General features: G+C 37.4%; 1 protein-coding gene across 4 annotated transcripts in view; it reads right to left on the bottom strand.

Annotated features, from left to right (window-relative positions):
- Positions 1 to 27,943, bottom strand: part of CHM (CHM Rab escort protein) — a 249,791-nt gene that overhangs the window by 127,474 nt on the left and 94,374 nt on the right. For 2 of the 4 annotated variants that reach the window (NM_001205389.1, XM_010821807.4), the window contains exons 4-8: positions 27,637 to 27,761; positions 8,501 to 8,888; positions 6,536 to 6,652; positions 3,853 to 3,973; positions 633 to 858 (exon numbers count right to left, since the gene is read on the bottom strand). In NM_001205389.1, coding sequence (NP_001192318.1) covers positions 633 to 858; positions 3,853 to 3,973; positions 6,536 to 6,652; positions 8,501 to 8,888; positions 27,637 to 27,761 — 977 coding nt within the window. The remainder of the gene's footprint in view (positions 1 to 632; positions 859 to 3,852; positions 3,974 to 6,535; positions 6,653 to 8,500; positions 8,889 to 27,636; positions 27,762 to 27,943) is intronic. The other 2 variants (XM_059883413.1, XM_059883414.1) reach the window with 1 other exon arrangement.

The raw sequence follows: 27,943 nt of genomic DNA, 5'->3' as shown, positions 1-27,943 counted from the left end.
GGATTCTATTATATAAACTGAAGTTAAAGAAAAACACCAATAGAGTATATTAACACATATATATGGAATTTAGAATGATTATAATGATGATCCTATGTGCCAGACAGCAAAGGCGACACAGATGTAAAGAACAGAGTTTTGGACTCTGTGGCAGAAGGCGAGGCTGGGATGATTTGAGAGAATAGCCCTGAAACATATATATTACCCTATGTGAAATAGATCGCCAGTCAAGGGTTGATGCATGAGACAGGGTGCTTGGGGCCGGTGTACTGGGATGACCCTGAGGGATGGGATGGGGAGGGAGGTGGGAAGGGGATTCAGGATGGGGAACACATGTACACCCATGGCTGATTCATGTCAATGTATGGCAAAAACTACTACAGTATTGTAAAGTAATCATCCTCCAATTAAAATAAATAAATTAATTAAAAAAAAAAAAAAGATGAGCATGAACTCATTAGGCTTCAGCCTAAGAATTAGCAAGGGCAGAAGAGGGGAGGGGTGAGTTGAATAACAAATAGTATGTCTGTATATACTAAATCTTGACTAAATTTCATTTTTGTCTTTCTAATTTTCATCTGTTATTCAAGTATCATTTTAAGAAGAGATAAAAAAACCAATGCCCATCTTACCTGCAGAAACACTGAGGGAGTTCTCCTTGACCATATAAAGGAAATAAAAATGGAGTGTTGCCATATCGCCCAAGAGAGTGAAGAAAGTTCTTAGTAGCTTTGAGACCATCTATGGTACTGCTGCCTGTCTCTGATGTCATTGCCATTGAGTGCAGAACAAAATATTGGAGGTTGGGGGTTAATTTTTGAGTTTTTAAATATTCAGAAAATGTAATTTCCTCATAGGCTATGAAAAGAAAGAGGAAAATTTATTAGTTAAAATCAGAACCAAACTTCCATTTAAAACTACTGTACAAAAATTAGATCAAGTTTGCTTAAAACACTTAGCAAAGGACACAGTTGGTGGTAGTATTACTACATTTTGGACTGAGACCGTTGATTTTAGAGGGAAAAAAACTAGGAACAACGGCACTATCCTAACTGGATTGATGACACAATTTTTAAGTTTTAAATGATGATTCTGTGTTTAGTATTTTATTGATTCAAAAAATTAGAAAAGCATTAAAGAATTAATTAACCATCACAACAGCTTTCCATGGTTGGCAATAATCTTACTTTACTATCAACTACAGACCAATGTCAATGATTACATTTTGAAATATTAAATATAACTAATGGTAACTTTTTTGTGAAAACAATGATATTGTAGCACTTGATTTTTTTGAATTACTATTCCTTCCTAAAACTTGGAACAATGAACTATGACTAAAAAGTAAAGAAACTAATTTCTGTATGGCTAGTGGTATCAATCCCACTGCCTTATACTCTCATCTCAAAATATAAGGATCCCCTAAATACTATTTCTTTAAACCAATAACAGAAAAAAATGTAACTGGACTGTTAGTGGAAGAGAAAAACTTCTTAGATGAATATAAACAAATAAAAATTATAAAAATTTACAGAAAATATAAGTTTAAGCTACTATGGAAAAAAAATCTGGCAGTAATAAATGGACTTGAAACTTTAAGAACAAGAGACTTTCAATATTCCATATAATAAAAAAAAAAAAATGCTGTATTTCTCAATTTTCTAAGGGAATTGTCAGTATATCCCTATTTTGGATAACTTTTGCAGTTCAATGAACATTTAAGTGCAAAACTCTTGATACTAAAGTGGTGTATTCAACTTTCAACAAACTTTGAAGTAAGCAACAGGTCCCAGATCACAAAATGAGATGGGGCAAAGCCAAGATTAGAAACCATATCTTCTCCTAATCCAGAAGATAACACCCACACCATCTAGCTTCCTTTTAACCAGTCAAAATAAATAATTCAATACTCTAAGCAAAAGTGATCCTTGAGAAATGAATATACAAATCTCTAAATGACAGATAATAGATGAGGGTAAGAGAGACAGATAATAGATGAGGGTAAGAGAGAGTAACATATATGTACCACTACATGTAAAATAGATAAACAACAAGGATATACTGTATAACACATGGAAATATATGCAATACCTTTCAATAATCAAAAATGGAAAAAAATCTGAAAAAGTATATATGTGTGTGTGTGCGTGTGTGTGTGTATAAAAACCTGAATCACTTTGCTGTACACATGAAACTAACACAACATTGTAAATTAACTATACTGTTATTTTTTCAGTTCAGTTCAGTTGCTCAGTCGTGTCCGACTCTTTGCGACACCATGAATTGCAGCACGCCAGGCCTCCCTGTCCATCACCAACTCCCGGAGTTCACCCAAATTCACGTCAGTCGAGTCAGTGATGCATCCATCCATCTCATCCTCTGGCGTCCCCTTCTCCTTCTGCTCCCAATCCCTCCCCAAATCAAGGTCTTTTTCAATGAGTCAACTCTTCACATGAGGTGGCCAAAGTACTGGAGTTTCAGATTTAGCATCATTCCTTTCAAAGAATACCCAGGGATGATCTCCTTCAGAATGGACTGGTTGGATATCCTTGCAGTCCAAGGGACTCTCAAGAGTCTTCTCCAACACCACAGTTCAAAAGCATCAATTCTTCAGTGCTCAGCTTTCTTCAGTCCAACTCTCACATCCATCCTTGACTACTGGAAAAACCATAGCCTTGACTAGATGGACCTTGGTTGGGAAAGTAATGTCTCTGCTTTTGAATATGCTACCTAGGTTAGTCATAACTTTCCTTCCAAGGAGTAAGCATCTTTTAATTTCATGGCTGCAATCACCATCTGCATTGATTTTGGAGCCCCAAAAAATAAAGTCTAACACTGTTTGCCCATGTATTTCCCATGAAGTGATGGGACCAGATGCCATGATCTTCATTTCCTGAATGTTGAGCTTTAGCCCAATTTTTTCACTCTCCTCTTGCACTTTCATCAAGAGGCTTTTTAGTTCCTCTTCACTTTCTGCCATAAGGGTGGTGTCATCTGCATATCTGAGGTTATTGATATTTCTCCCAGCAATCTTCATTCCAGCTTGTGCTTCTTCCAGCCTAGCGTTTCTCATGATATACTCTGCATATAAGTTAAATAAGCAGGGTGACACTATACAGCCTTGACATACTCCTTTTCCTATTTGGAACCAGTCTGTTGTTCCATGTCCAGTTCTAACTGTTGCTTCCTGACCTGCATATAGGTTTCTCAAAAGGCAGGTCAGGTGGTCTGGTATTCCCATCTCTTTCAGAAATTTTCACAGTTTATTGTGATCCACACAGTCAAAGGCTATGGCATAGTCAATAAAGCAGAAATAGATGCTTTTCTGGAACTCTCTTGCTTTTTTGATGATCCAGCAGATGTTGGCAATTTGATCTCTGGTTACTCTGCCTTTTCTAAAACTAGCTTGAACATTTGGAAGCTCACGGTTCACATACTGCTGAAGCCTGGCTTAGAGAACTTCTATTTTTAAAAATGATTAAAAAAACTGGGTAATGAAAAAGGAATATTATCTATGAAGAGTCAGTTGATAACAATCTTTAATTAGCAAGAATAAAAACTAACATCTATCATAAACTGCTATTATGATGAAAATGTCCCATAGTTGCATAGTACCCATAGGAGCCACTAGCCATGGGTGGCCAGTGAACACTTGAATGTGTGCATACTGTAGCTAAATTTTAATTTTAATTAATTTAAATAGGTACTTGTTGCTAGAGGCTAATCTAGTGGATCATGCAAAATAAAAATATTTTAAAGCCATAGCAAGTGGCTCACTAAATCAGAGAAAGCATATGAAAATAATTCGAATCTCAAAAAATGTGACAACACAAATTTAATGAAAAACAATACCTTTATATTCATCAGGATGTTCCTCATACTCCATACAAAATGTGAGAAACTTCATTAGCATTCGCTTTTCTACCATAGTAAGTTGTTTGCTATTAAAGACATCTGCTCTGGAGCAAGGAACCTAAATATATATGATTTTAAAGTTAAGAAACTGCTTCCTACTGATACAAGTATTCCAAATGACATTTTTTTTTTCCCTTTTAAGTATATCAAGATTATTATTTCCTTTCTAGTCAGGCTGTTTCATGTAAACTTCCACCAGTTCTACTGGCATCTCTGTTGACTTCAGAGTTAATTAACTTGTGACTTCCCATACTTAATTCTTCCAGGTTGCTCCCTGTGCTATTAAAAGGCCACCAGCATGTCACCCCTAACTGGGAAGAAATGACAGCTCAAATCTAGCAATGTTGTCTGAAATTAACACTTTCTCAACATGAGCATCAAGCTACAGAATAAACCATGAGAAAATTAACATTAGACATTTTAATTGGCAATCTCTTACTATTTACATTTGTTAAAAATAATCAGTTCAGTTCAGTTCAATTGCTAAGACGAATCCGACTCTTTGCGACCCAATGAGCCACAACACACCAGGACTCCCTGTCAATCACAAACTCCCAGAGTCCACCCAAACCCATGTCCATCGAGTCGGTGATACCATCCAACTATCTCATCCTCTGTCGTTCCCTTCTCCTCCTGCCCTCAATCTTTCCCAGCATCAGGGTCTTTTCAAATGAGTCAGCTCTTCGCATCAGGTGGCCAAAGTACTGGACTTTCACCATCAGCATCAGTCCTTTCAATGAACATACAGGACTGATCTCCTTTAGGATGGACTGGTTGGATCTCCTTGCAGTCCAAGGGACTCTCAAGAGTCTTCTCCAACACCACAGTTCAAAAGTATCAATTCTTGGGCACTGAGCTTTCTTTATAGTCCAACTCTCACATCCATACATGACCACTGGAAAAACCATAGCCTTGACTAGATAGACCTTTGTTGACAAAGCAATGTCTCTGCTTTTCCATATGCTGTCTAGGTTGGTCATAGCTTTCCTTCCAAGGAGGAAGCATCTTAATTTCATGGCTGCAATCACCATCTGCAATGATTTTGGAGCCCAAGAAAATAAAGTCAGCCACTGTTTCCCCATCTATTTGCCATGGAATGATGGAACCGGATGTCATGATCTTAGTTTTCTGAATGTTGAGCTTTAAGCCAACATTTTCACTCTCATCTTGCACTTTCATCAAGAGGCTCTTTCGTTCTTCTTCACTTTCTGCCATAAGGGTGGTGTCATCTGCATATCTGAGGTTATTGATATTTCTCCCGGCAACCTTGATTTCAGCTTGTGCTTCCTCTAGGTCAGCGTTTCTCATGATATACTCTGCATTCTGTACTCTGCATATAAGTTAAATAAGCAGGGTAACAATATACAGCCCTGAGGTACTCCTTTTCCCATTTGGAACCAGGCTGTTGTTCCATATCCAGTTCTAACTGTTGCTTCCTGACCTGCATATAGGTTTCTCAAGAGGCAGGTCAGGTGGTCTGGTATTCCCATCTCTTGAAGAATGTTCCACAGTTTATTGGGATCCACACAATCAAAGGCTTTGGCATAGTCAATAAACTAGAAATAGATGTTTTTCTGGAGCTCTCTTGCTTTTTTGATGATCCAGCAGATGTTGGCAATTTGATCTCTGATTCCTCTGCCTTTTCTAAAACCAGCCTGGACATCTTAAAGTTCACGGCTCACATGTTGCTAAAGCCTGGCTTGGAGAATTTTAAGCATTACTTTACTAGTGTGTGAGATGAGTGCAAGTGTGTGTTTGTGCATTCTTTGGGATTGCCTTTCTTTGGAATTGGAATGAAAACTGACCTTTTCCAGTCCTGTGGCCACTGCTGAGTTTTCCAAATTTGCTGGCATATTGAGTGCAGCCCTTTCATAGCATCATCTTCCAGGATTTGAAATAGCTCAACTGGAATTCCATCACCTCCACTAGCTTTGTTCATAGAGATGCTTCCTAAGGTCCACTTGACTTCACATTCTAGGATGTCTAGCTCTAGGTGAGTGATAACACCATCGTGATTATCTGGTTCATGAAGATCTTTTTTGTACAGTTCTTCTGTGTATTCTTGCCAACTCTTCTTAATATCTTCTGCTTCTGTTACGTCCATACCATTTCTCTCCTTTATTGAGCCCATTTTTATATGAAATGTTCTCTTGGTGTCTCTAATTTTCTTGAAATGATCTCTAGTCTTTCCCATTCTATTCTTTTCCTCCTTTTCCTTGCATTGATCACTGAGGAAGGCTTTCTTATCTCTCCTTGGTATTCTTTGGAACTCTGCATTTAAGCTTGCTGCTTTACCCGAAAATAACAATCTTATTTGCTTATCCTTCCCAAACAAACTGGGGCTTCCTTGATGGCTCAGATGGTAAAGAACCCATCTGCAATGCGGGAGGACCCAGGTTTGATCCCTGAGTTGGGAGCATCCTCCAGAGAAGGTAATGGCTACTCACTCCAGTATTCTTGACTGGAGAATCCCATGGACAGAGGAGCCTGGCAGGTAAGCTTCAAGAGGTCGCCAAGAGTCAGACACTACTAACCAACTAATATTTTCACTACTAGTTTCCCAAACACAACATAGCAATTTAAATTCATACTCAGTTACCATCCTCGCTAAGCACAGTACCTGTTTCACTCTTCCTTCTCGAAATGCAAGAATCCTGGTAATATTTTTGAACTCTGCATATCGACTAACATTAGATTTGATTAGAAGATCAATCAGCAATCCTCGAGAATACAATAGCTGTACACAGAAAATATTTCAGAGAATGAAACAAAAGGTGAAATAGTGGAAAAATTGATAAAAACAGAATAAAGATATATAATTTTGTTATAATTTAAATTATTTGTAAAACCTATTATACCTAATAATATTATAATACATAACACAATTTATTACAGGTTCACAACTGATTATCTGAAATTTAAAAATCCAAATAATTCTGGAATCTAACATTTTTTCACAACTGACCCAAACTGATACAGGGCTGTTACACCTGTTTGTCCTAGTTAGTGTGAATATCCATACATATTAATATGTTTCATATATAAAGTATCAGCCAGCATACATACAGTATTAATTTCTAAAATCCAAGTAACTAATTCAAAATGAAATTTTCAGTACAAAACCTATTTCTTACTGGACTACTTCAGTGTTCTTTTTAAAAAAAATTCTTTCCTTCTCATGAGGACAAGAAGACTATGGGTGGGCTATGATTAAACTTCACCCATAAACTAATTGCCAAAGTAACATGGAAAGAATGGTAAATTTCAAAGCATGCCAGGATCAAATTAGGTGGAACAGATAGTTCAGAAGTATGAAGAAGGACCAAGACAGTAGCCAACTCAGACCAAGGCAGAATCAGGCACAGAGAGAAACAATGAATAGTAAAAAGATATATTTTCAAGCATCAGGTTCAAAGAGTTCAATCAGCAGGATAAGGATATATGATTAGATGAGCAAAATGTGAGGAGCATTACTTCCTCTCTTTATAACTTGGAACTTCAAGAGAGCACATTAAATAAAAAATCCTAGTCACATGTTATTCACAACCCTCTCCAACTTCTTTCCAATTTCTCATCATTTGCCCTCAACTTATGGTATTTGGTCTCTCTACTTTCACCCAGCCCTATATTATAACGTTTTACGGCCATTATTTTATCTTACTGCTGCTAAGTCGCTTCAGTCGTGCCTGACTCTGTGTGACCCCATTGACGGCAGCCAACCAGGCTCCACCATCCCTGGGATTCTCCAGGCAAGAACACTGGAGTGGGTGGCTATTCCTTCTCCAATGCATGAAAGTGAAAAGTGAAAGGGAAGTCGCTCAGTCGTGTCAGACTCTTCGCAACTCCATGGACTGCAGCCTACCAGGCTCCTCCTCCCATGGGATTTTCCAGGCAAGAGTACTGGAGTGGGGTGCCATTGCCTTCTACTAGTGTTTTCTAGTCTTTTGCACTAAATTTGTCTTGCTTCCTATAAATCCAGTGCAACACTGCATGCTCCAAAGACTTGGGGACCACCTCTGAATTCATGTTGACCTAACATTAGAGGTAAGAATGGGAATAAAAAAACAAAAAACCGAAGACAATAGCATCCTTCCCAACCTCCCTGCCTTAATTACTATTAAATTATCTTCCAAAGCCCTCACATCTGAACCAATGATTTTTCAAATGCATCTGTTTATTCAAAATGTTCATCATTATACAGATGCCAAAATAGTTACTAAGTAAGGGCTAAAAAGAAGTTTATTTAATAGATTGACTATAATAACCTGGACCCATAATTAGATTCATTAGACATGTTTTCTTGATAGAATAGTGTCCATGTAATGGGAGAATATTTGGGTGGAGTACATGCTCCAATACAGAAGTAACCGTGCGATACAGTACTGAGCATTCTTGTGTTTTTAACCTAGGTTTAAAGGATATTTTAATAGAACTATAAATTTCAGATACTATCTCTTTATAAAATAAATGCTCTACATTTCAAAGAATAAAATAATGAAAATTGGGTTTAAGGACTCAGATGCTATATTTAATCAATTAGAAATTAGTACTGTTTCATGATAAGATGGGTAAAACTGTTACTTACCTTTGATACCAAATCGATATTAAACCTCCTGCCTTCTTTAATGATTTGAGAGTAAGTAATCCGATTTTTCTTTGGCTGTTCTGCTGTGTCTTCGGCCACAGGTACATTTTCACTTGTTTCCTTTTCTGCAGTTGAGGGCACACAAGTGTTATCATCACAACAGTTTTCTTTTTCCCCTGTCACTTGAACATCATTTACTTCTAGGGCTCTCTCTGGATCACTGCTTGGAGTTTGTTCTGCCGGTATTTCACAGCTTGTAGTTCTTAATGACTCATCTTCTACAGGCAGGCAGGCAGAATCTGCAGCTTCGGTGCAGTTCACAGATGTCACAGAAGCGTGATTTTTCTGTAGTGCACCAGCTTCTTCGACATCTTCATGCAAATCCTGACTGATGAGAAATTACAATAATAATCCACACCAATAATCAAAGTGATAATTGTACGTAGGTATATTTTTTATATCATTTTAACTTTTAATGGCAAGTTTTATTTCTTTACCTCATTTATTTTATCAAATTCAGTAGATGTCTTGCTTTATGTGACATGCACATTAAACATTCATCTGTTTAGGTTTTGACACAATATGAAACATAATTAATATCTGAAAAAATATACATAAAGATTTCAGGGTTTAGCAGGCATGTCATGTGTGTGTGTGTGTGTGTGTGTGTGTGTGTGTGTATCTGAAAAGCAGATTCTTATTTTTTATAATTTACTTCTGTTTATCTTGGGGTATCGTTGATTTACAATATTGTGTCAACTTCAGGTGTACAATAAAGTGATTCAGTTATACATATACATATATTCATTTCTTCAGATATTTTCCCCATATTACAGAATACTGAGTGCCATACAGTATGCATGTATATATTAATCACATATGTATTTTTTAAGAAGTTAAGGCAGACAGGGGAATTGCACTTTAGAAATAAATCAACACAGTGCTTACAAGCTCATCCTTCAGAATAAATAGATTGAGGTTCAAACCCAGACTCTATGACTAGATAACTCTGTGAATGTAGACAAGTTTTTTAATCCTCTCTGATGCAAATTATCTGTCTATAACGTAGAGATAATACCAACTACCTCACCAGGTTGTTTTGAAGACTAAATGAGGTAACACAAGTGAAGAACCTGGTACAGTGCCTGGCACATAAATCCTCAATAGCAAGTATTAAAGATTATTACCATTATCTGCAGTGTGACAAAGCTAAAAAAAAACTGCTATAAAAGTGTATGTTGATATGTCACAATGTGGTACCTAACAGGATCTTTCTGAATTGATTCTTGCTATTTTCAATATTAATGTCTATTACTTTACTGGAAGCCTCACTTTCAATATTACTACTAGAGTTCACATTCTCAGTCCATTATTGCCTTGACTGACACAAAAAGTTCCTGTTCAGTGTGCACAATTATCTCTCCATGATGTATTTTATCCTCTACAGAACCTACATTTTCATTGAGTTGTGCCACTATTCAACACTAAAATTGCCTCGTACATGATAGGCTGTGGGAAATAACCATCTGCTAATTGATTGCTTGAGACATAACAGCAGTTCTTAAATCAAATCTCAACTCTACCCCTATAAAACCTTCCTCTATCAGTCTCTAAACAAAATCACCTTTTTTATTTACTAACTTTTGTCTCATCTCACCTACTTTCCAACATGGCATCTCTTAAATCCTAATTTGTCAACTTAAAGTCTCCATAATTAGGCTCATGCTAACTGTTTCTTCAAGATTGCATGGAGAAATATCAATAATCTCCAGTATGCAGATGACACCATCCTTATGGCAGAAAGTGAAGAGGAACTAAACAGTCTCTTGATCAAAGTGAAAGAGGAGAGTAAAAAAGCTGGCTTAAACTCAACATTTAAAAAACGAAGATCATGGCATCTGGTCCCATCACTTCATGGCAAATAGATGGGGAAACAGTGGAAACAGTGAGAGACTTTATTTTTTTGTGCTCAAAAATCACTGCAAATGGTGACTTCAGCCATGAAATTAAGACACTTGCTCCTTGGAAGAAGAGCTATGACCAACCTAGACAGCATATTAAAAAGCAGAGTCATTCCTTTGCCAACAAAGGTCCATCTAGTCAAAGCTATGGTTTCTCCAGTAGTCATGTATGGATGTGAGAGTTGGGCCACAAAGAAGGTTCAATGCCAAAGAATTGATGCTTTTGAACTGTGGTGTTGGAAAAGTCTTGAGAGTCCCTTGCACTGTAAGGAGATCAAACTTGTCAATCCTAAAGGAAATGAGTCCTGAATATTCATTGGAAAGACTGATGCTGAGGCTGAAGCTCCAATACTTTCACCATCTGATGTGGAGAACTGACACAGTGGGAACGACCTTATGCTGGGAAAGACTGAAGGCAGGAGGAGAAGGGGACGACAGAGGATGAGAATGGTAACAATAACCCTATATGTGAGACAGCAAAAGAAACACAGATGTATAGAACAGTGTTTTGGACTCTGTAGGAGAGGGCGAGGGTGGGATGATTTGGCAGAATAGCATTGAAACATGTATATTATCATATGTGAAACAGATCGCCAGTCCAGGTTCAGTGCATGATACAGGATGCTCGGGGCTGGTGCACTGTTATGACCCAGAGGGATGTGATGGGGAGGCAGGTGGGAGGGGGATTCAGGATGGGGAACACATGTACACCCATGGCTGATTCATGTCAATGTATGGCAAAACCAATACAGTATTGTAAAGTAAAATAAATAAATAAATAAATAATTAAAAAAAAAAAAGAAAATATCATGCTACTTATTGTTATAATCTAGTAATTTCAATCAAATATAATGAAAAAAGGATGATATCATTAATGTTAAGATTTTCAGATTTAGGAAACTGTAGTGGGTAAAGTTGTAGTTCTGGATGCATTACTTAGTAGATATCAGGCAAGTCATTTAATCCCTGAGATTCCCCATCTATGAAATGGAAGATCATTCATTTACCTTAACTTTCATGAGACTATTGTAAGATAAATGTCCTAACATATATGAAGAGTATTTTCCATGAGCACTAAAGTGAAAGTGTATGTCACTCAGTTGTGTCCGACTCCTTGTGACCCCATGGACTCGATAGTCCATGGAATTCTCTAGGCCAGAATACTGCAGTGGGTAGCCTTTCCCTTCTCCAGGGGATCTTCTGAACCCAGGGACTGAACCCAGGTCTCCTGCCTTGTAGGTGGACTCTTTACCAGCTGAGCCACAAGGGAAGGCCCATGAGTGCTAAAAGGTTAATCAAACATAAGATATTAATAAAATATAAGATACTGTTAAATTTCCCACAGGCCAACAGGCAATTCAAAACATGTGTCCTTAGGTTTTTCTGACATCACATGTTGAAAGCTCTGGCCACAAAACCAAGTAATAGCACAAATGCCATTAAGCAACATTAAAAATGAAGAGTGATGATACGAAATGGGATTTGTATATTTTCTACAGATTGTTCATGCTTTGTATTCACTTTCATTATTTTGAAAACCAGGAAACCAAAGTGTGTTGCATGAGGTGACAATTTTCAGCAAAACGTTGTATGCCTAAACATTAAACTACGAAATGATAGGATAGTTAATTATACTTTACAGATAAGACAGAATGATGATGACAACATGGAAATTGAGCACACCAATTGATCTGGTTAGTGAAGTGAAGTCGCTCAGTCGTGTCCGACTCTTTGAGACCCCGTGAACTGTAGTCTACCAAGCACCTCTGTCCATGGGATTTTCCAGGCAATAGTACTGGAGTGGATTGCCATTTCCTTCTCCAGGGGATCTTCCCGACCCAGGGATTGAACCCGGGTCTCCCACATTGTAGACAGATGCTTTACAGTCTGAGCCTCCAGGGAAGTCCTTGATCTGGTTAGTGGCTCTCAATTATATTCTCAGAAAGGGAGCTTTCTAGAGTGAATGAAATGCATTAACCAGTACTGGACAATCTGGAAAACAGAAGTCCAAATACTTAATTAAGGGTATAAGTTTAAGAAAAGGAGTTATTCTTTGTAAATATGTTCCATATCCATAAGCTATTAAGTTTTACTATTCTGAACATCATAATCTGGTGAAATACCTAACACTATGGAAAACATATGCAAGAGAAACACAATACCATCCTTACTTTTCATCAACAACTACAGTTTTTTTAGAGTTCTGCCAACACTGAATTTAATACCTAACTAGAAGTTATAAAGACACTAGAAAACTCTCCAAACTCCACTTAATTTCTCATCATGCAAACTTCTATTCATCAAAAAGACTTAGCTTCCCTCAAATTAAAAACTTTATACTTTGGTTAAAAAAAAGTTTTCTTAAAATAATTCAACCTTGGTTTCGCCTAAGATGGGAGAGGAATGGTACAGAGAGACCACTTTCTCCCTCACAAATTCATCAAAAGATCATTTGAATGCTGAGCCACTTCCACAAAACAACTTCTGAATGTTGGCAGAGGACACCAGGCACCCAAAAAGGCAGTCTATTCTCTTCAAAAGGAGATAAGGAAAAATATAAAAGACAAAAAGAGAGACAAAATGTTAGCGATGGAGACCCACCACGGGGAGGGAGTCATGAACGAGGAGAAGTTTCCAAACACCAGGAAACCCTCTCACCAGCAGGTGTGTGGGGAGTTTTGGAATCTCAGAGGGCAACATAACTGGGAGGAAAACATACACACACACAAAATACGCACCTAACCACAACTGCCAGTGGACAAGCAGCCCAGATATTCATGTCTGCCACCAGTGAGCAGGGTTTGGACAGGGAGGCGCAGGCTGCATGTTTCGGGTAAGGACCAGGCTGTATGTTTAGGAACAGGCAACCAATGCCCTGAGGACAATCTGAGGGAGCTAAGGTCAGAAAGCAACCCAAACTGTGGGACAGCCAGAAAGAAAAAAAAAAAAAGAGAGAGAGAGACAACTTTCCCCAAAAGACTCACAGAACAAAGGATTGAGTGAATACCAAAGGAGAGCTAGCCCGCTGTGTACAGGCCCCTCCCCCTGCAGGAGGCAGAGAGGCAGGCATGCCACAGCCAGAGCCTGAAGGCAAGGGGCAATCTCCGCCCCAGAGACCTGCATCCTCCACCAAACTGTGAGCAGGCTCCCAGGTGCTAACCACATCTTCCTGGGATACTGGATGGTTGACATCTGCCAGGAGGGTCACAGCTTGAGATCAGCTCCCTAGAGGAGACACACAGCACACCTGAGACAGTGCTCTCACGGCAAACCTGGGAAACTGAGCAGCCAGGACAGGGGAGGTGATTAAGATGCACAGTCCACCTGGGACAGTGTGCTCGCCAAGCACATGATCCCCTGAGCTGCTTGAACCTGGGAAGGGCACAAAACGCAAGCCAAACTGAGTCTGTGCCCTTGCAGCGTACTCGAGAATCTGTACCTGAGCAACTTAGACATGTGAAGTGCATGAAACACAGGGTCTGTTTTAGACAGTACTCTGCAGAGAACCTGGAGCCTGAGCTGTGTAGACACGAAAGCACAGGCTGCTGTGAGCTGGGGCAAACCCAGTGTGGTCCATACACTGCGAGCACACTCGCCACACACACCAGCAATATTTGTTTGCAAATATTGTATTCCTCCCTCCCCAAAACACAACTGAACGAGTGAACCTAAATAAATGACCACCTTCACCCCCTCGTATCAGGGCATAAATTAGTCACTGAAGTGACTTGCAAACAGAGGAAGCCAAAATAAAAAAAGAACAGGGAAAAGCTCTGGAAGTGACAAGTGCAACAGATTAAAACCTTGAAGTTAACATTAACTAAGATTTGGAAGAGGCCTATAGACGTTGAGAACAAGTACAAGCTGAAACAAGTAATTTATTCCTCCTTTAATTTTCATTTTTATAACCTACTATTACCTTGCAAAAAAAGACCCTATTTTTAAAACAAATTTCATATATATATTTTTTATTATTTTTGTGATTGATTTTGTTTTGTACTTTTAATATTATATTTTTGAGAGTCTAACATCTACTCTAGATTTTTTAATATTTGTATTTGGTATTTGTTATCAATTTTGTACCTTTAAGGATCTAATCTTCAGTATCCACTTTCACTTAGGGGTGTGATTACTGGATTGATTGTTCTCTCTCCTTTTGACTTCCCCTCTTCTCCTCCTGGTCACCTCTATCTCCCTCCTCCCTCTTCTCTTCTCCATGTAACTCTGTGAACCTCTGTGGATGTCCCTCACTGTGGAGAATTTTTTCACCATTAACCTAGATGTTTCATCATCTGTCTTGTATGGATGGAGAAGTCTTGATTCTACTGTAAGAATAAGACTGAAAACAAGAGGCAGGAGGCTTAAATCTAAACTCAAGAACACAAACTCCTGATTCCAGGGAAAATTAATAGACAAGAGCTCATCCAAAAGCTTCCATGCCTACACTGAAACCAAGCTCCATCCAAGACCCAACAAGTTCCACAGCAAGACATATGAGGCTAATTCTCCAGCAACACAGGAACATAGCACTGAGCATTAAAGTATAGGCTGCCCGAAGACATGCCAAACCCATAGACACCCCAAAACTCACTACTAGATACTTCATTGCACTCCAGAGAGAAAAGATCCAGCTCCACCCACCAGAACACAGACACAAGCTTCCCTAACCAGGAAACCTTGACAAGCCACTCATCCAACACCACCCACAGGAAGCAAACTCCACAATAAAGAGGAACCACAAACTTCCAGCATACAGAAAGGCCACCCCAAACACAGGAATCTAAACGAAGTGAAAAGGCAGAGAAATATTCAGCAGGTAAAGGAACATGATAAATGCCCACAAAAACAAACAAAAGAGGAAGAAATAGAGAGTCTATCTGAAAAAGAATCCAGAATAATGACAGTTAAGATGATTCAAAATATTGAAAACAAAATGGAGTTACAGATAAATAGACTAGAGACAAGGATTGAGAAGATGCAAGAAATGTTTAACAAGGACCTAGAAGAAATAAAAAAGAGTCAATCAATAATGAATAATGCAAGAACTGAGATCAAAAGCACTCTGGAGGGAACCAACAGTAGAATAACTAGGGAGAAGAGAAGATAAGTGAGGCGGAAGAATGGTGGAAATAAATGAAGTAGAGAAGAAAACAGAAAAAATAATGAAAAGAAATGAGGACAACCCCAGAAACCTCTGGGACAATGTCAAATGCCCCAACATCAAGCTGCCTGACTTCACACTATACTACAAAGCTACAGTCATCAAGACAGTATGGTATTGGCACAAAGACAGAAATATAGATAAATGGAAAATAATACAAAGCCAGAGACAAATTCAGGCACATATGGACACTTTATCTTTGATAAAGGAGGTAAGAATATACAACAGAGAAAAGACAATCTCTTTAACAAGTGGTGCTGGGAAAACTGGTCAAAGACCTGTAAAAGAATCAAACTAGAACACTTTCTAACACCATACACAAAATAAAACTCAAAATGGATTAAAGATCTAAACATAAGACCAGAAAATATAAAACTCCTAGAGGAAAACATAGGCAAAACACTCTCCAACATAAATCACAGGAGGATCCTCTATGACCCACCTCCCAGAATATTGGAAACAAAAACAAAAATAAACAAATGGGACCTAATTAAAAGCTTATGCACAACGAAGGAAACTCTAAGCAAGATGAAAAGACAGCCTTCAGAATGGGAGAAAATAATAGCAAACGAAGCATCTAACAAAGAATTAATCTCAAAAATATACAAGCAGCTCCTGCAGCTCAATTCCAGAAAAATAAACGACCCATCAAAAAGTGGGCCAAAGAACTAAACATACATTTCTCCAAAGACATACGGATAGTTAACAAACATATGAAAAGATGCTCAACATCACTCATTACCAGAGAAATGCAAATCAAAACCACAATTAGGTACCATCTCACACTGGTCAGAATGGCTGCTATCAAAATGTCTGGAAACAATAAACACCGGAGAGGGTGCAGAGAAAAAGTAACCCTCTTACACTGTTGGTGGGAATGCAAACTAGTACAGCCACTATGGAGAACAGTGTGGAGATTCTTAAAAAACTGGAAATAGAACTGCCATGCAATCCAGCAATTCCAGTGAGGGAGGGCATACACACCGAGGAAACCAGAAGTGAAAGAGACACCTGTACCCCAATGTTCACTGCAACACTGTTTACAATAGCCAGGACTTGGAAGCAACCTAAATGTCTATCAGCAGATGAATGGATAAGAAAGCTGTGGTACATATACACAATGGAATATTACTCAGCTATTAAAAAGAATACATTTGACTCAGTTCTAAAGAGGTGGATGAAACTGGAGCCTATTATACAGAGTGAAGTAAGTCAGAAAGAAAAACACCAATACAGTATATTAACGCATATATATGGAATTTAGAAAGATGGTAATGATGAGCCTATATGCAAGATAGCAAAAGAGACACAGATATAAAGAACAAACTTTTGGATCTGTGGGAGAACGTGAGGGTGGGATGATTTGAGAGAATAGCATTGAAACATGTATATTACCATATGTGAAACATATCAACAGTCCAAGTTCTATGCATGAAACAGAACATTCAAATCCAGTACAGTGGGACAATGCTGAGGGATGGGATTGGGAGGGAGGTGGGAGGGGGGTTCAGGAAGGGAGACACTTGTACATTCATGGCTGATTCATGTGAATGTATGACAAAAACCACAATACTGTAATTATTCTCAAATTAAAAAAATTAAAAATGAAATAATTCAACCTTTTGAAGAACACTCCTAAACAATAACTTAATTTTATTAACTTTAAAGTATCGAAAAAGTATAAAAACACAATTGCCAGTTGTACATAAATGTGGATTATAAATTCACAAAACAATTTTTTGAGTTCCTAAACACTACTGATTTTAACATATAAATGCAAAAAATATGCACCATTAGTTCTTTTTTTTTTTTTTTTACCATTAGTTCTTATAAAAATTTTCAATATGAAAAAAATTGACAAATGAAATCCAGTGTCATTTATATTGATAATTTGAATTTCAAGGGACATTTACAATACAGTATAACAATATTTTTGAGATAGTTTTACCTAATTTCAACTCTGAATAAGTGCTTAGATTAATGCATTAGGCAGAATCTGAATTTAGGGGAGTCTTCAGTTCAGTTCTTCAGTCGTGTCTGACTCTTTGCAACCGCATGAACTGCAGCAGGCCAGGCCTCCGTGTCCATCACGAACTACCGAAATTCACCCAGATTCACGTCCATCGAGTCAGTGACACCATCCAGCCATCTCATCCTCTGCCATCCACTTCTCCTCCTGCCCCCAATCCCTCCCAGCATCAGTCTTTTCAAATGAGTCAACTCTTCGCATGAGGTGGCCAAAGTACTGGAGTTTCAGCTTTAGCATCAATCCTTCCAAAGAAATGCCAGGGCTGATCTCCTTCAGAATGGACTGGTTGGATCTCTTGCAGTCCAAGGGACTCTCAAGAGTCTTCTCCAACACCACAGTTCAAAGGCATCAATTCTTTGGCGCTCAGTCTTCTTCACAGTCCAACTCTCACATCCATACATGACCACAGGAAAAACCATAGCCTTGACCAGACGAACCTTTGTTGGAAAAGTAATGTCTCTGCTTTTCAATATGCTGTCTAGGTTGGTCATAACTTTCCTTCCAAGGAGTAAGCGTCTTTTAATTTCATGGCTGCAGTCACCATGTGCAGTGATTTTGGAGCCCAAAAAAACAAAGTCTGACACTGTTTCCACTGTTTCCCCATCTATTTCCCATGAAGTGATGGGACCAGATGCCATGATCTTCGTTTTCTCATTGTTGAGCTTTAAGCCAACTTTTTCACTCTCCAATTTTACTTTCATCAAGAGGCTTTTGAGTTCCTCTTCACTTTCTACCATAAGGGTGGTGTCATCTGCATATCTGAGGTTATTGATATTTCTCATGGCAATCTTCATTCCAGCTTCTGTGTCTTCCAGCCCAGCGTTTCTCATGATGTACTCTGCATAGAAGTTAAATAAGCAGGGTGACAATATTCAGCCTTGACGTACTCCTTTTCCTATTTGGAACCAGTCTGTTGTTCCATGTCCAGTTCTAACTGTTGCCTCCTGACCTGCATACACATTTCTCAAGAGGCAGATCAGGTGGTCTGGTATTCCCATCTCTTTCAGAATTTTCCATAGTTTTTTGGGATCCACACAGTCAAAGGCTTTGGCATAGTCAATAAAGCAGAAATAGATGTTTTTCTGGAACTCTCTTGCTTTTTCCATGATCCAGCGGATGTTGGCAATTTGATCTCTGGTTCCTCTGCCTTTTCTAAAACCAGCTTGAACATCAGGAAGTTCATGGTTCACATATTGCTGAAGCCTGATTTGGAGAATTTTGAGCATTACTTTACTAGCGTGCGAGATGAGTGCAATTGTGCGGTAGTTTGAGCATTCTTTGGCATTGCCTTTCTTTGGGATTGGAATGAAAACTGACCTTTTCCAGTCCTGTGGCCACTGCTGAGTTTTCCAAATTTGCTGGCGTATTGAGTGCAGCACTTTCACAGTATCATCTTTCAGGATTTGAAATAGCTCAACTGGAATTCTATCACCTCCGCTGGCTTTGTTCATAGTGATGCTTTCCAAGGCCCACTTGACTTCACATTCCAGGATGTCTGGCTCTAGGTCAGGGGAGTCTTAGGGGTATAAATTCTGATATTATCTAGTATTGTTATCAATTAATGGTAGCAACAAGGGAATGCTTCAAACTGAATATGCCTTATTAATGCCTTGTAACAGTCACACTTTCAGATAAGTCAAATGAAAAATTGTCAACCAACCGGTTAATATATTCAGCACAGGTGTTCACTATTTATTTTTCAGTTATTTGCACCTTTCCTCTTCACAGTACAGCTTGTTGCAGAAATTATACTCTTTACCTTGATATACGCACTTTATTCTAAGGCGATTCACTTTTTATTGTTTTAATTGTTTGGCCACGTTACATGGCACGTGGAATCTCAGTTCCCTGACAGGGATCCAACATCTGCCTTTTTCATTGGAAGCATGGAATCTTAACCACTGGACTGTCAGGGAAATCCCAAGCCATTTACTTTTGATTTGCACAGTATATGCTACACAGCTACCCATCTGTTAATTTCTGCAAATAAATGTTTAATGATTATGAATAAGATTTACAAAAAATCAGACTGTTCAAAAGTTGCTGTTCCAAAAACCAGGAATATAAAAAATCCACTGTAATCAATTTTAAATTGATGCAATATAACATACTGATAGATTTATTCCCTTATTTGTAAACAACTTAAAATGTTAACACACACATTACTCTCACCTGGAAAATCCCATGGATGGAGGAGCCTGGTAGGCTGCAGTCCATGGGGTCACTAAGAGTTGGACAACTGAGCGACTTCACTTTGACTTTTCACTTTCATGCATTGGAGAAGGAAATGGCAACCCACTCCAGTATTCTTGCTTAGAGAATCCCAGGGATGGGAGCGCCTGGTGGGCTGCCGTCTATGGGGTCGCACAGAGTCAGACATGACTGAATCGACTTAGTAGCAGAAGCAGCAGCAGAGCAGACACTACTGGCTGTCTTTTTAACAACCATATCCTATTCCTCAGCACCATAAGAGTTGCAATTTTGATCCAATATTAGGCAGAAAGCACCCAGAACTAGGGGATGGATCATGGCTGATTAAAACCAACTTTGGTAATTTTATTGTCCTTTGTTAGTGACTGATTTAAAAGTGAGCAGGTTATCTAGTTTAAGCCAGTGAGATAAAGGAGAACTTGGGGCTTTGGTAAAGACTGCCCAGTATAATATTATAACAGAAAAAAAAAAAGCACACACATTATAGGAAAAAAAAAAAAAAAACCTCTCCCCCCTTGTTTCACATTTAGAGGTTTCTGTTGTGTGAAAACCTGTTCTGAATCATGGCAATCATCTTGTAACTCTGGATGGAAAGCTAAGAAAAGTGCTGGGCAGCTACCCCAAGATTGATGTGATTAAGATTCTCAATTAGCAAATTATGTAACAACCAACCAACCCACCTACCAGCCTACCATCCCACCTACCTATACATCTATTCATTTAATCCACTTTTAATTGGACACTGTGTCACTTGTAGCCTTAAACAAACTTGCTATTACATAGTGGTAAACCATAGATTCCTGTAACTTACAAGTCATTTTTGAGTTTTTAAAATTTTGTATTTCTTTCTTCTTACTGGTATTATTACATTTTTGTCAAAGAGGCTCATGCTAAATTTATACAATTCTAGAATCTAAAATAAATTAATAAGTAGTATTTTAGATGACAAGCACAATGTCTTTATTTTAGTATCAATCCATGAAAGAGTTGGTTCGTTTATAAGTCTAAGAAGCAAGTTTTCATCCTGCTTTAATATTATCATATCAGAAAAGGGGAAACGATGTTCAGTATTATGCAAAAGTAAAACAGGGCAGAAAAAGCACAAGTTCTTCTCAATATTTTAGAAATATAAAATCTCTTCTCACTAAAGAAACTATATGACATTATGCAATTAATAAGCAACCATCTTTCACCTTGAGCAAACCCCAGGAGGTGGTGAAGGACAGGGAAGCCTGGTGTTCATGGGGTCACTAAGAGTTGGACACAACTGAGAGACTGAACAACAACAATATCTTTCATCTAAGAACTCTTTGGGTTTTTGTGAATTATGTGTGAATTAATGTATTGTGCTTTTTCATAGTCTGTTGAATGTTTAAAACCAGAAATAGTAGTTGTTTTTATTCTCTCACATAAACTACAAAAATATCCTGTGGGGTACTAACTACAATCACAACAACTAAAGCATACTGGATTTATCCCTCATCTTCTGTACACTGGGAGTTAGGCACTTTAATTCCCCATTATAGATGTAACTACTTTATACTACTAAATGATATACTAGTAAGTTAAATAAGTAAATGTACTTCTGTACGTGCTAGTCTTCACAAAGAAAATATACATTTGGTTTAATGGTTCCCTTAATGCACACACATATATTTATTTATCTGATGACTGAAATACACTGTGATACAATGGAAACAGCACAAACTTTTGAGTTAGATAGATGTGGGTTGAAATCCTGCCTGTCCTATCTCTGGCTCTCCCTGGTGTAGCACAGATTAAGTGAAATTGAATGAAATAAATTATGTAAGGAACCTAGTTATAGCAGTTGCCAAAAAGATAATATCCAATAAATGCTATAGTCCTTTTACTCTTCCCTTCCATAAGTCAACTGTAATAATCACAATATTTGTTCAAAGAAAAATAATCTATGTATAGCAGAAGTATTTCTGGCCCAAACTACAGGTTATCTCATTTATTACTAGCAGCATCCAAGGTAACAAAGCACTCATAAAGCAAAACAATCTGGGTAGTTCTTTACAGAATTTGTGAGAATTGAACTTATGCTATTTTATTTTAATATTCAGCTTATGTTGTTGTTATTGTTGTTTAGTCACTAAGTCATGTTCAACTCTTTGGTGACTCTATGGACAGTAGCCTGCCAGGCTCCTCTCTCCACGAGATTTTCCTGGCAAGAATACTGGAGTGGGTTGCCATTTCCTACTTCAGAGGATCTTCCCAACCCAGGGATCAAACCGGCATCTCCTGTATTGGCAGGCAGATTCTTTACCATTGAGCCACCAGGGAATCCCAACTATGCAATAATGAAAAAGTACTAACTTTCATAGTCAAAAGATCACGAAAACTCTTAGACTGAACACTTAAGAATTATTTCTGAAAATAAGTAAAGTCAACAATGAAAAACAATGTGCTATCCAGTATGTTTACATTAGAATATGGTGTTACTGACTTGCCATGTATCAATACAGGTATTTTCCAAAAAGTGGTGATGAGTTTACACTGATCTACTTGCATCCTTGCCCTATCCTCCTTGTAATCAAAGATTAAAAATCAAAAGGCTACTGGTTATAGCTATAATACTGTTTGTAGCCAAGAGACAGCCAATGTTCTTCCTTGATGAAATGTCAAGCAACATATGAGAGAATCAAATCACAAATTTTAGCCTAATAAACGTCAACTCTACAAGCCTACTCATCTGGTCTAAAATGGGAAGAGAAGTCATAACACTTCAGCATTTGTATCATTACAAAGCTATCTTTACATGGTATTTTGAAAATTTACCAAAATATTAAAAACAATATTCTACATAGGAAATATATCAGGGATTGAGGTTTGACTTCTCTCTATATGCTTCATGTAGCTAACTACAATAATCTCTTTGTGTTAGTGACCATTTAAGTATAAGATTTTCAATATTTTGACATTTGATCAGGCTGTGAATTTGACTTGCATACGCTGAGAGAGTAGTGTACAAGATCAAGATAATTAGTAACAGAAACTAAATAATTGCCCAGCATTTGCATATAACTAAAAGATACTCAGAAGTGATAATAACTTCCTTTACGGAGAAAAAAAAATGCTCATTAAGTGAGCCTAAGGATAAGTAGAAAATTACAATTAACTTGTGGTATATGGCTACAGACAGAAAACACATGATTCTCAATAGAAAACAGACTCTTAAAAAAAAGCCAATGGAAAAGAAGACATAAAACTGTTCCTCTTTGCAGAAAACATAGCTGTCTTTGGAAAAATCCCAAGGAATCTACAGAAAAATTCCTAAAATAAGCAAGTTGATCAAGATTTCAGGATACAAGATGAATGCATAAAAACTAATTGTATTTCTAGATACTAAAAAGGAACATGTGAAAACCCAAATGAAAAAGGCAATACCACTTACCATAGTACTTGCTCCAAAGCAAATTAAATACTTAAGTACACAATAAAAACAGATGTACAGAACTGGTATGTTGAAAATTACACAATCCTATAGAGAGAAATCAAGATGACCTCCCTCAATGGAGAGGCATAACTTGTCAACAGATTGGGAAACTCAAAATAATAAAGATGTCAATTCACCCCAAGTTGATCAGTAACTTTAATGCAATTCCTATCAAATCCAGCAACATTTTCTAGACATGGTTAAGCTTATTAAAACATTTATATAGAAAGGCACAAAGTACAGAAAGCTAAAATAATCTTGATAAAGAAAAATAAGTTTGGGGAAATCATTCTAACAGATATTAAGTCCAACTTACAGCTGCAGTAATCAAGGCAGTGTGATACACTGGTACGGGCAGACAGAAATCAATGGAAATGAAAACAGAATCCAGAAAGAGACCCATCCAAGTACAGCCAATTGATTTTTGACAAAGTTGCAAAAGTAACTCAATGGAAGAAAAACAGCCTTTTCATCAAATACTACTGAAGGAACTGGATATCAATAAAGGAAAGCAAACACGTATCTAAACCTCATACCATAAACAAAAATTTAAAGTGGATCGTGTGCTTAACATATAAAACATAAGATCTATGAAACTTTTTTTTTTTTTTTAACAGAAAAAATCTCCTAGCTCTATAGCTAGTCCAAGAGTCAAAAGAAAAAACTGGTAAATCAGACCTCATCAAAATTTAAAACATTTGTTCTACAAAATACCATGTGTAAAAAGGATGAAAGACAAGCTAAAGATTGGGGGGAAATATCTGCAAACTAAAGAACTCTTAAATCTCCACAGGAAATAAAAAACCCACCCAATTAAAAAATAAGCAAAAGATATGAACAGATATCTCACCAAAAAAGATATATGGATGGCAAATAAGCACATGAAAAGATATTGAAAATCAAGCACCAGGGAAATGCAAAATAAAACTGCAATGAGATATCACTACTACACACCTATAAACACTGGCTACACTGAAGAAGTTATACCACCAAATGATGGTGAGGATATGGAAAAACAGTCACTTACACACGCCTAGTGGGAATGTAAAATGGTACGGCTTCTCAAATTGCGAATATATGTAGGATTATAGAAAAAGCAAAAGAATTCCAGAAAAAACAACTACTTCTGCTTCATTGACTATGCTAAAGCCTTTGACTATATGGATCACAACAAACTATGGAAAATACCAGACCACCTTACCTGCTTCTTGAGAAACCTGTATGGAGGTCAAGAATCAACAGTTAGAACCGGACTTGGAACAAATGACTGATTCAAAATTGGGAAAGGAGTTCTACAAGGCTTTATATTGTCACTGGTTTATTTAACTTCTATGCACAGTACATCATGCAAAATGCCAGGCTTGATGAATCACAAGCTGGAATCAAGACTGTTAGGAGATATATCAACCACCTCAGATATGCAGATATCACCCTTACGGCAGATAGTGAAAAGGAACTAGTGAAAAGGAACTAAAGAGCCTCTTGATGAAGGTGAAAGAAGAGAGTGAAAAAGTTGGCTTAAAACTCAACGTCCAAAATACTAAGATCATGGCATCGTACAACCAATGCTTCACAAGCTGAATGAATTGGGCTACAAAGTTTTGCCTCATCCGCCATATTCACCTGACCTTTCGCCAACCGACTACCACGTCTTCAAGCATCTTGACAACTTTTTGCAGGGAAAATGCTTCCAAAACCAGCAGGAGGTAGAAAATGCTTTCCAAGAGTTTGTCAAATCCCAAAGCATGAATTTTTATGCTATAGGAATAAACAAACTTATTTCTCATTGGTAAAAATGTGTTGAAAGGTAATTGTTCCTATTTTGATTAATAAAGATATGTGCTGCTGCTGCTGCTAAGTCACTTAAGTCGTGTCTGACTCTGTGTGACCCCAAAGACAGCAGCCCACCAGGCTCCCCTGTCCCTGGGATTCTTCAGGCAAGAATAATGGAGTGGGTTGCTATTTCCTCCAATGAATGCATGCATGCTAAGTCGCTTCAGCCGTGTCTTACTCTGTGCGACCCTATGGACAGCAGCCCTCCAGGCTCCTCTGTCCACAGGATTCTCCAGGCAAGAATACTGGAGTGGGTTGCCATTTCCTTCTTCAAATAACGATATGTGTTGAATCCTTGTTACAATTATTTAAAATTCACTGTCTGAAACTACAACTACTTTTTCACAAACTAATCACTTTCGGAAGTTCCAAACGTGAAAATGAAGAGAACAGGAATCAAAAACAAGATGATTTCCTCTGCATTCAAAATGTATCATATCAGTCATTAAAAATTATAAACACTAATTGTCATGAAGAGTAGAGAAATCAGAGGCCATGAAACAGCAAAAGTACCTCTCAAAGGGCCTGAGTATGACTGTCACTATATTCTAGTCAAGTAGTATTCATAGACACACAATAAAGTTATCAAATATTTATTCCTGCTTTTGTTAAAGCATATGACTTTACAGCTGAGGTCATCTTTTGTTCTAAATCAGTCTACACTGGCTCTGAACACTATCAGAGTGATACTTTTCTTACTGAATGCCATTTAGCATATGCAAATTATAATCTGTATCTGACATTTCAAAGGCTGTCCTTTTACATAAAATCATAGAAAATTAACTGTGTATTAATGGCAGAAAATGCTAGTTACCTGACAGATATGAATATAGGTTAAGAAATCAACTGACAAGTACCCCAACTTTTAAAGGGCTCAGGTCATACTTACCACTGTGCCACAACAAGGCTATGTATGATGACAGTACACATTCTAAAAAATCTCTAGTAACTTGGATTTTAAGTTTTAATTACTATTATAGAGCTTGACATTGATGTTTTAAATCCCTTGACTTTATCACTACTTCAAAAATTGCACTGAACTACGTGATGGTTACCTTTTAGCCCATTAACCATGTAATCTGAAAAAATAAACTATTCTAATTGTTTTAAAACAATGAATTATTTCACTTAGAAGGAGATACTGAAAGCATTACTTCCGCCATTCTCTCATGATTTACAAAAACATGCCCCAAAATGTCATCACCACTGAATTTGTTTTTTTAATTCAAAATTATAATTTGCATTTTGCTATACTGAATATTATCTAAGAAGAGTTAGAAAAACATTGAACTAGGATTAAAAAACCCTGGGTTTTAATCTAAGATTCCACTGCTACTTAGGGCTTCCCTGGTGGCTCAGTGGTAAAGAATCTGCCCACCAATGCAGGAGACGTGGGTTCAATCCCTGAGTCGGGAAGATGCCCTAGAGAAGGAAATGGCAACCCACTCCAGTACTATTGCCCAGGAAATCTCATGAACAGAGGAGCCTCGTGGGCTACAGTCTGTGGGGTCGCAAAAGAGTCAGACACGACTGAGTATGCATGCATGCCACCACTAACTAGCTTAGATATGGATTTCACATTTATCAAGCCAGATGACCTTCAGGAAATTAAACTCTTTGAGCATCACTGAGGACTCTAAAAAATTGAACTAACACTATTTGCTCTATACTAGCATAGGACTGTTTTAAGGATCAAACAAGAAAATGTATTTAAAGAGCTTGGTAAATTACAAATTATTAATGTAAGATTATCTAAACAAAGAAAACTTAGAGTTACATTTTAGTGTTTTCTTCCAGTTTTACTGCAATATAACTGACATATATCACTGTATAAGTTTAAGGTACACAGCATGATGATTGATTTACTACATACATCATGAAGTGACTATCACATAAGTTTAGTGAACATTCATCATCTCATACAGATACAAAATTAAATAAATAGAAAAAATATTTTTTCTTGTGTTGAGAATTCTTGGGATTTACTCTCTCAAAACTTTCATATATAATACAAAGCAGTGCTTATTATATTAATCATGTTGTAAATTACCTCTCTAGTAGTTATAACTGAAAGTTTGTACCTTTTGATTGTCTTCATCCAATCCTCCCTGTACCCCGTTGCCACCCCTTACTACAATGTCACTGGTAACCACAAATATGATTTCTTTTTCTCTTTTCTGTGAGTTTGCTTGTTTTTGAAGTTTAATTACAATGACACTGATGAACGTAGAGGATATTATGCTAAGTGAATTAAGTCAGACAGAGAAAGATAAATACTGTATAGCACTTACAAGTGAAATCTAAAATATAATACAAATGAACAAACATAACAAAACTGAAATTTATATTTTTTAGAAGGCAAGCATATCAAGGAGACTTGTAGCAACCAATGCCATGTAAATTCTTACTGTTGGCTTCTTCTGAAAAGATGTGAATATGAAGTCATTAATGTCATTTATTGTAAATAAATACTTATCATACCATGCATAACAAAACACTTCCACATGTTGAATGGTTTTGTCTGTCCTGCTAAGAGCAATAGCTTCTTCATTTTCATGGATCTTCTCTTGCCATGCTGGACATTCATTCACAATATCACTGTTTTCCTAAACAAAATACAGATGAGAAATTCTAATTAAATTGGGTAATCTGAACTTCTACTTTTCTGAGAAAATTTATATCTTTCTAAATTCATGCCTTTCCTTCCAACCCATCAAAACTCAAAGGATATCACTTCAGGATCATTGAAGCAACTCCAGCATAGTGTGCAACTTTAAAGGAAGGAAAG

Source organism: Bos taurus, chromosome X (assembly GCF_002263795.3).
Source record: "Bos taurus isolate L1 Dominette 01449 registration number 42190680 breed Hereford chromosome X, ARS-UCD2.0, whole genome shotgun sequence".
NCBI lineage: Eukaryota > Metazoa > Chordata > Mammalia > Artiodactyla > Bovidae > Bos > Bos taurus.
Note: the sequence above shows the minus strand (reverse complement) of the source record. Positions and strands in the feature narration are given on the sequence as shown.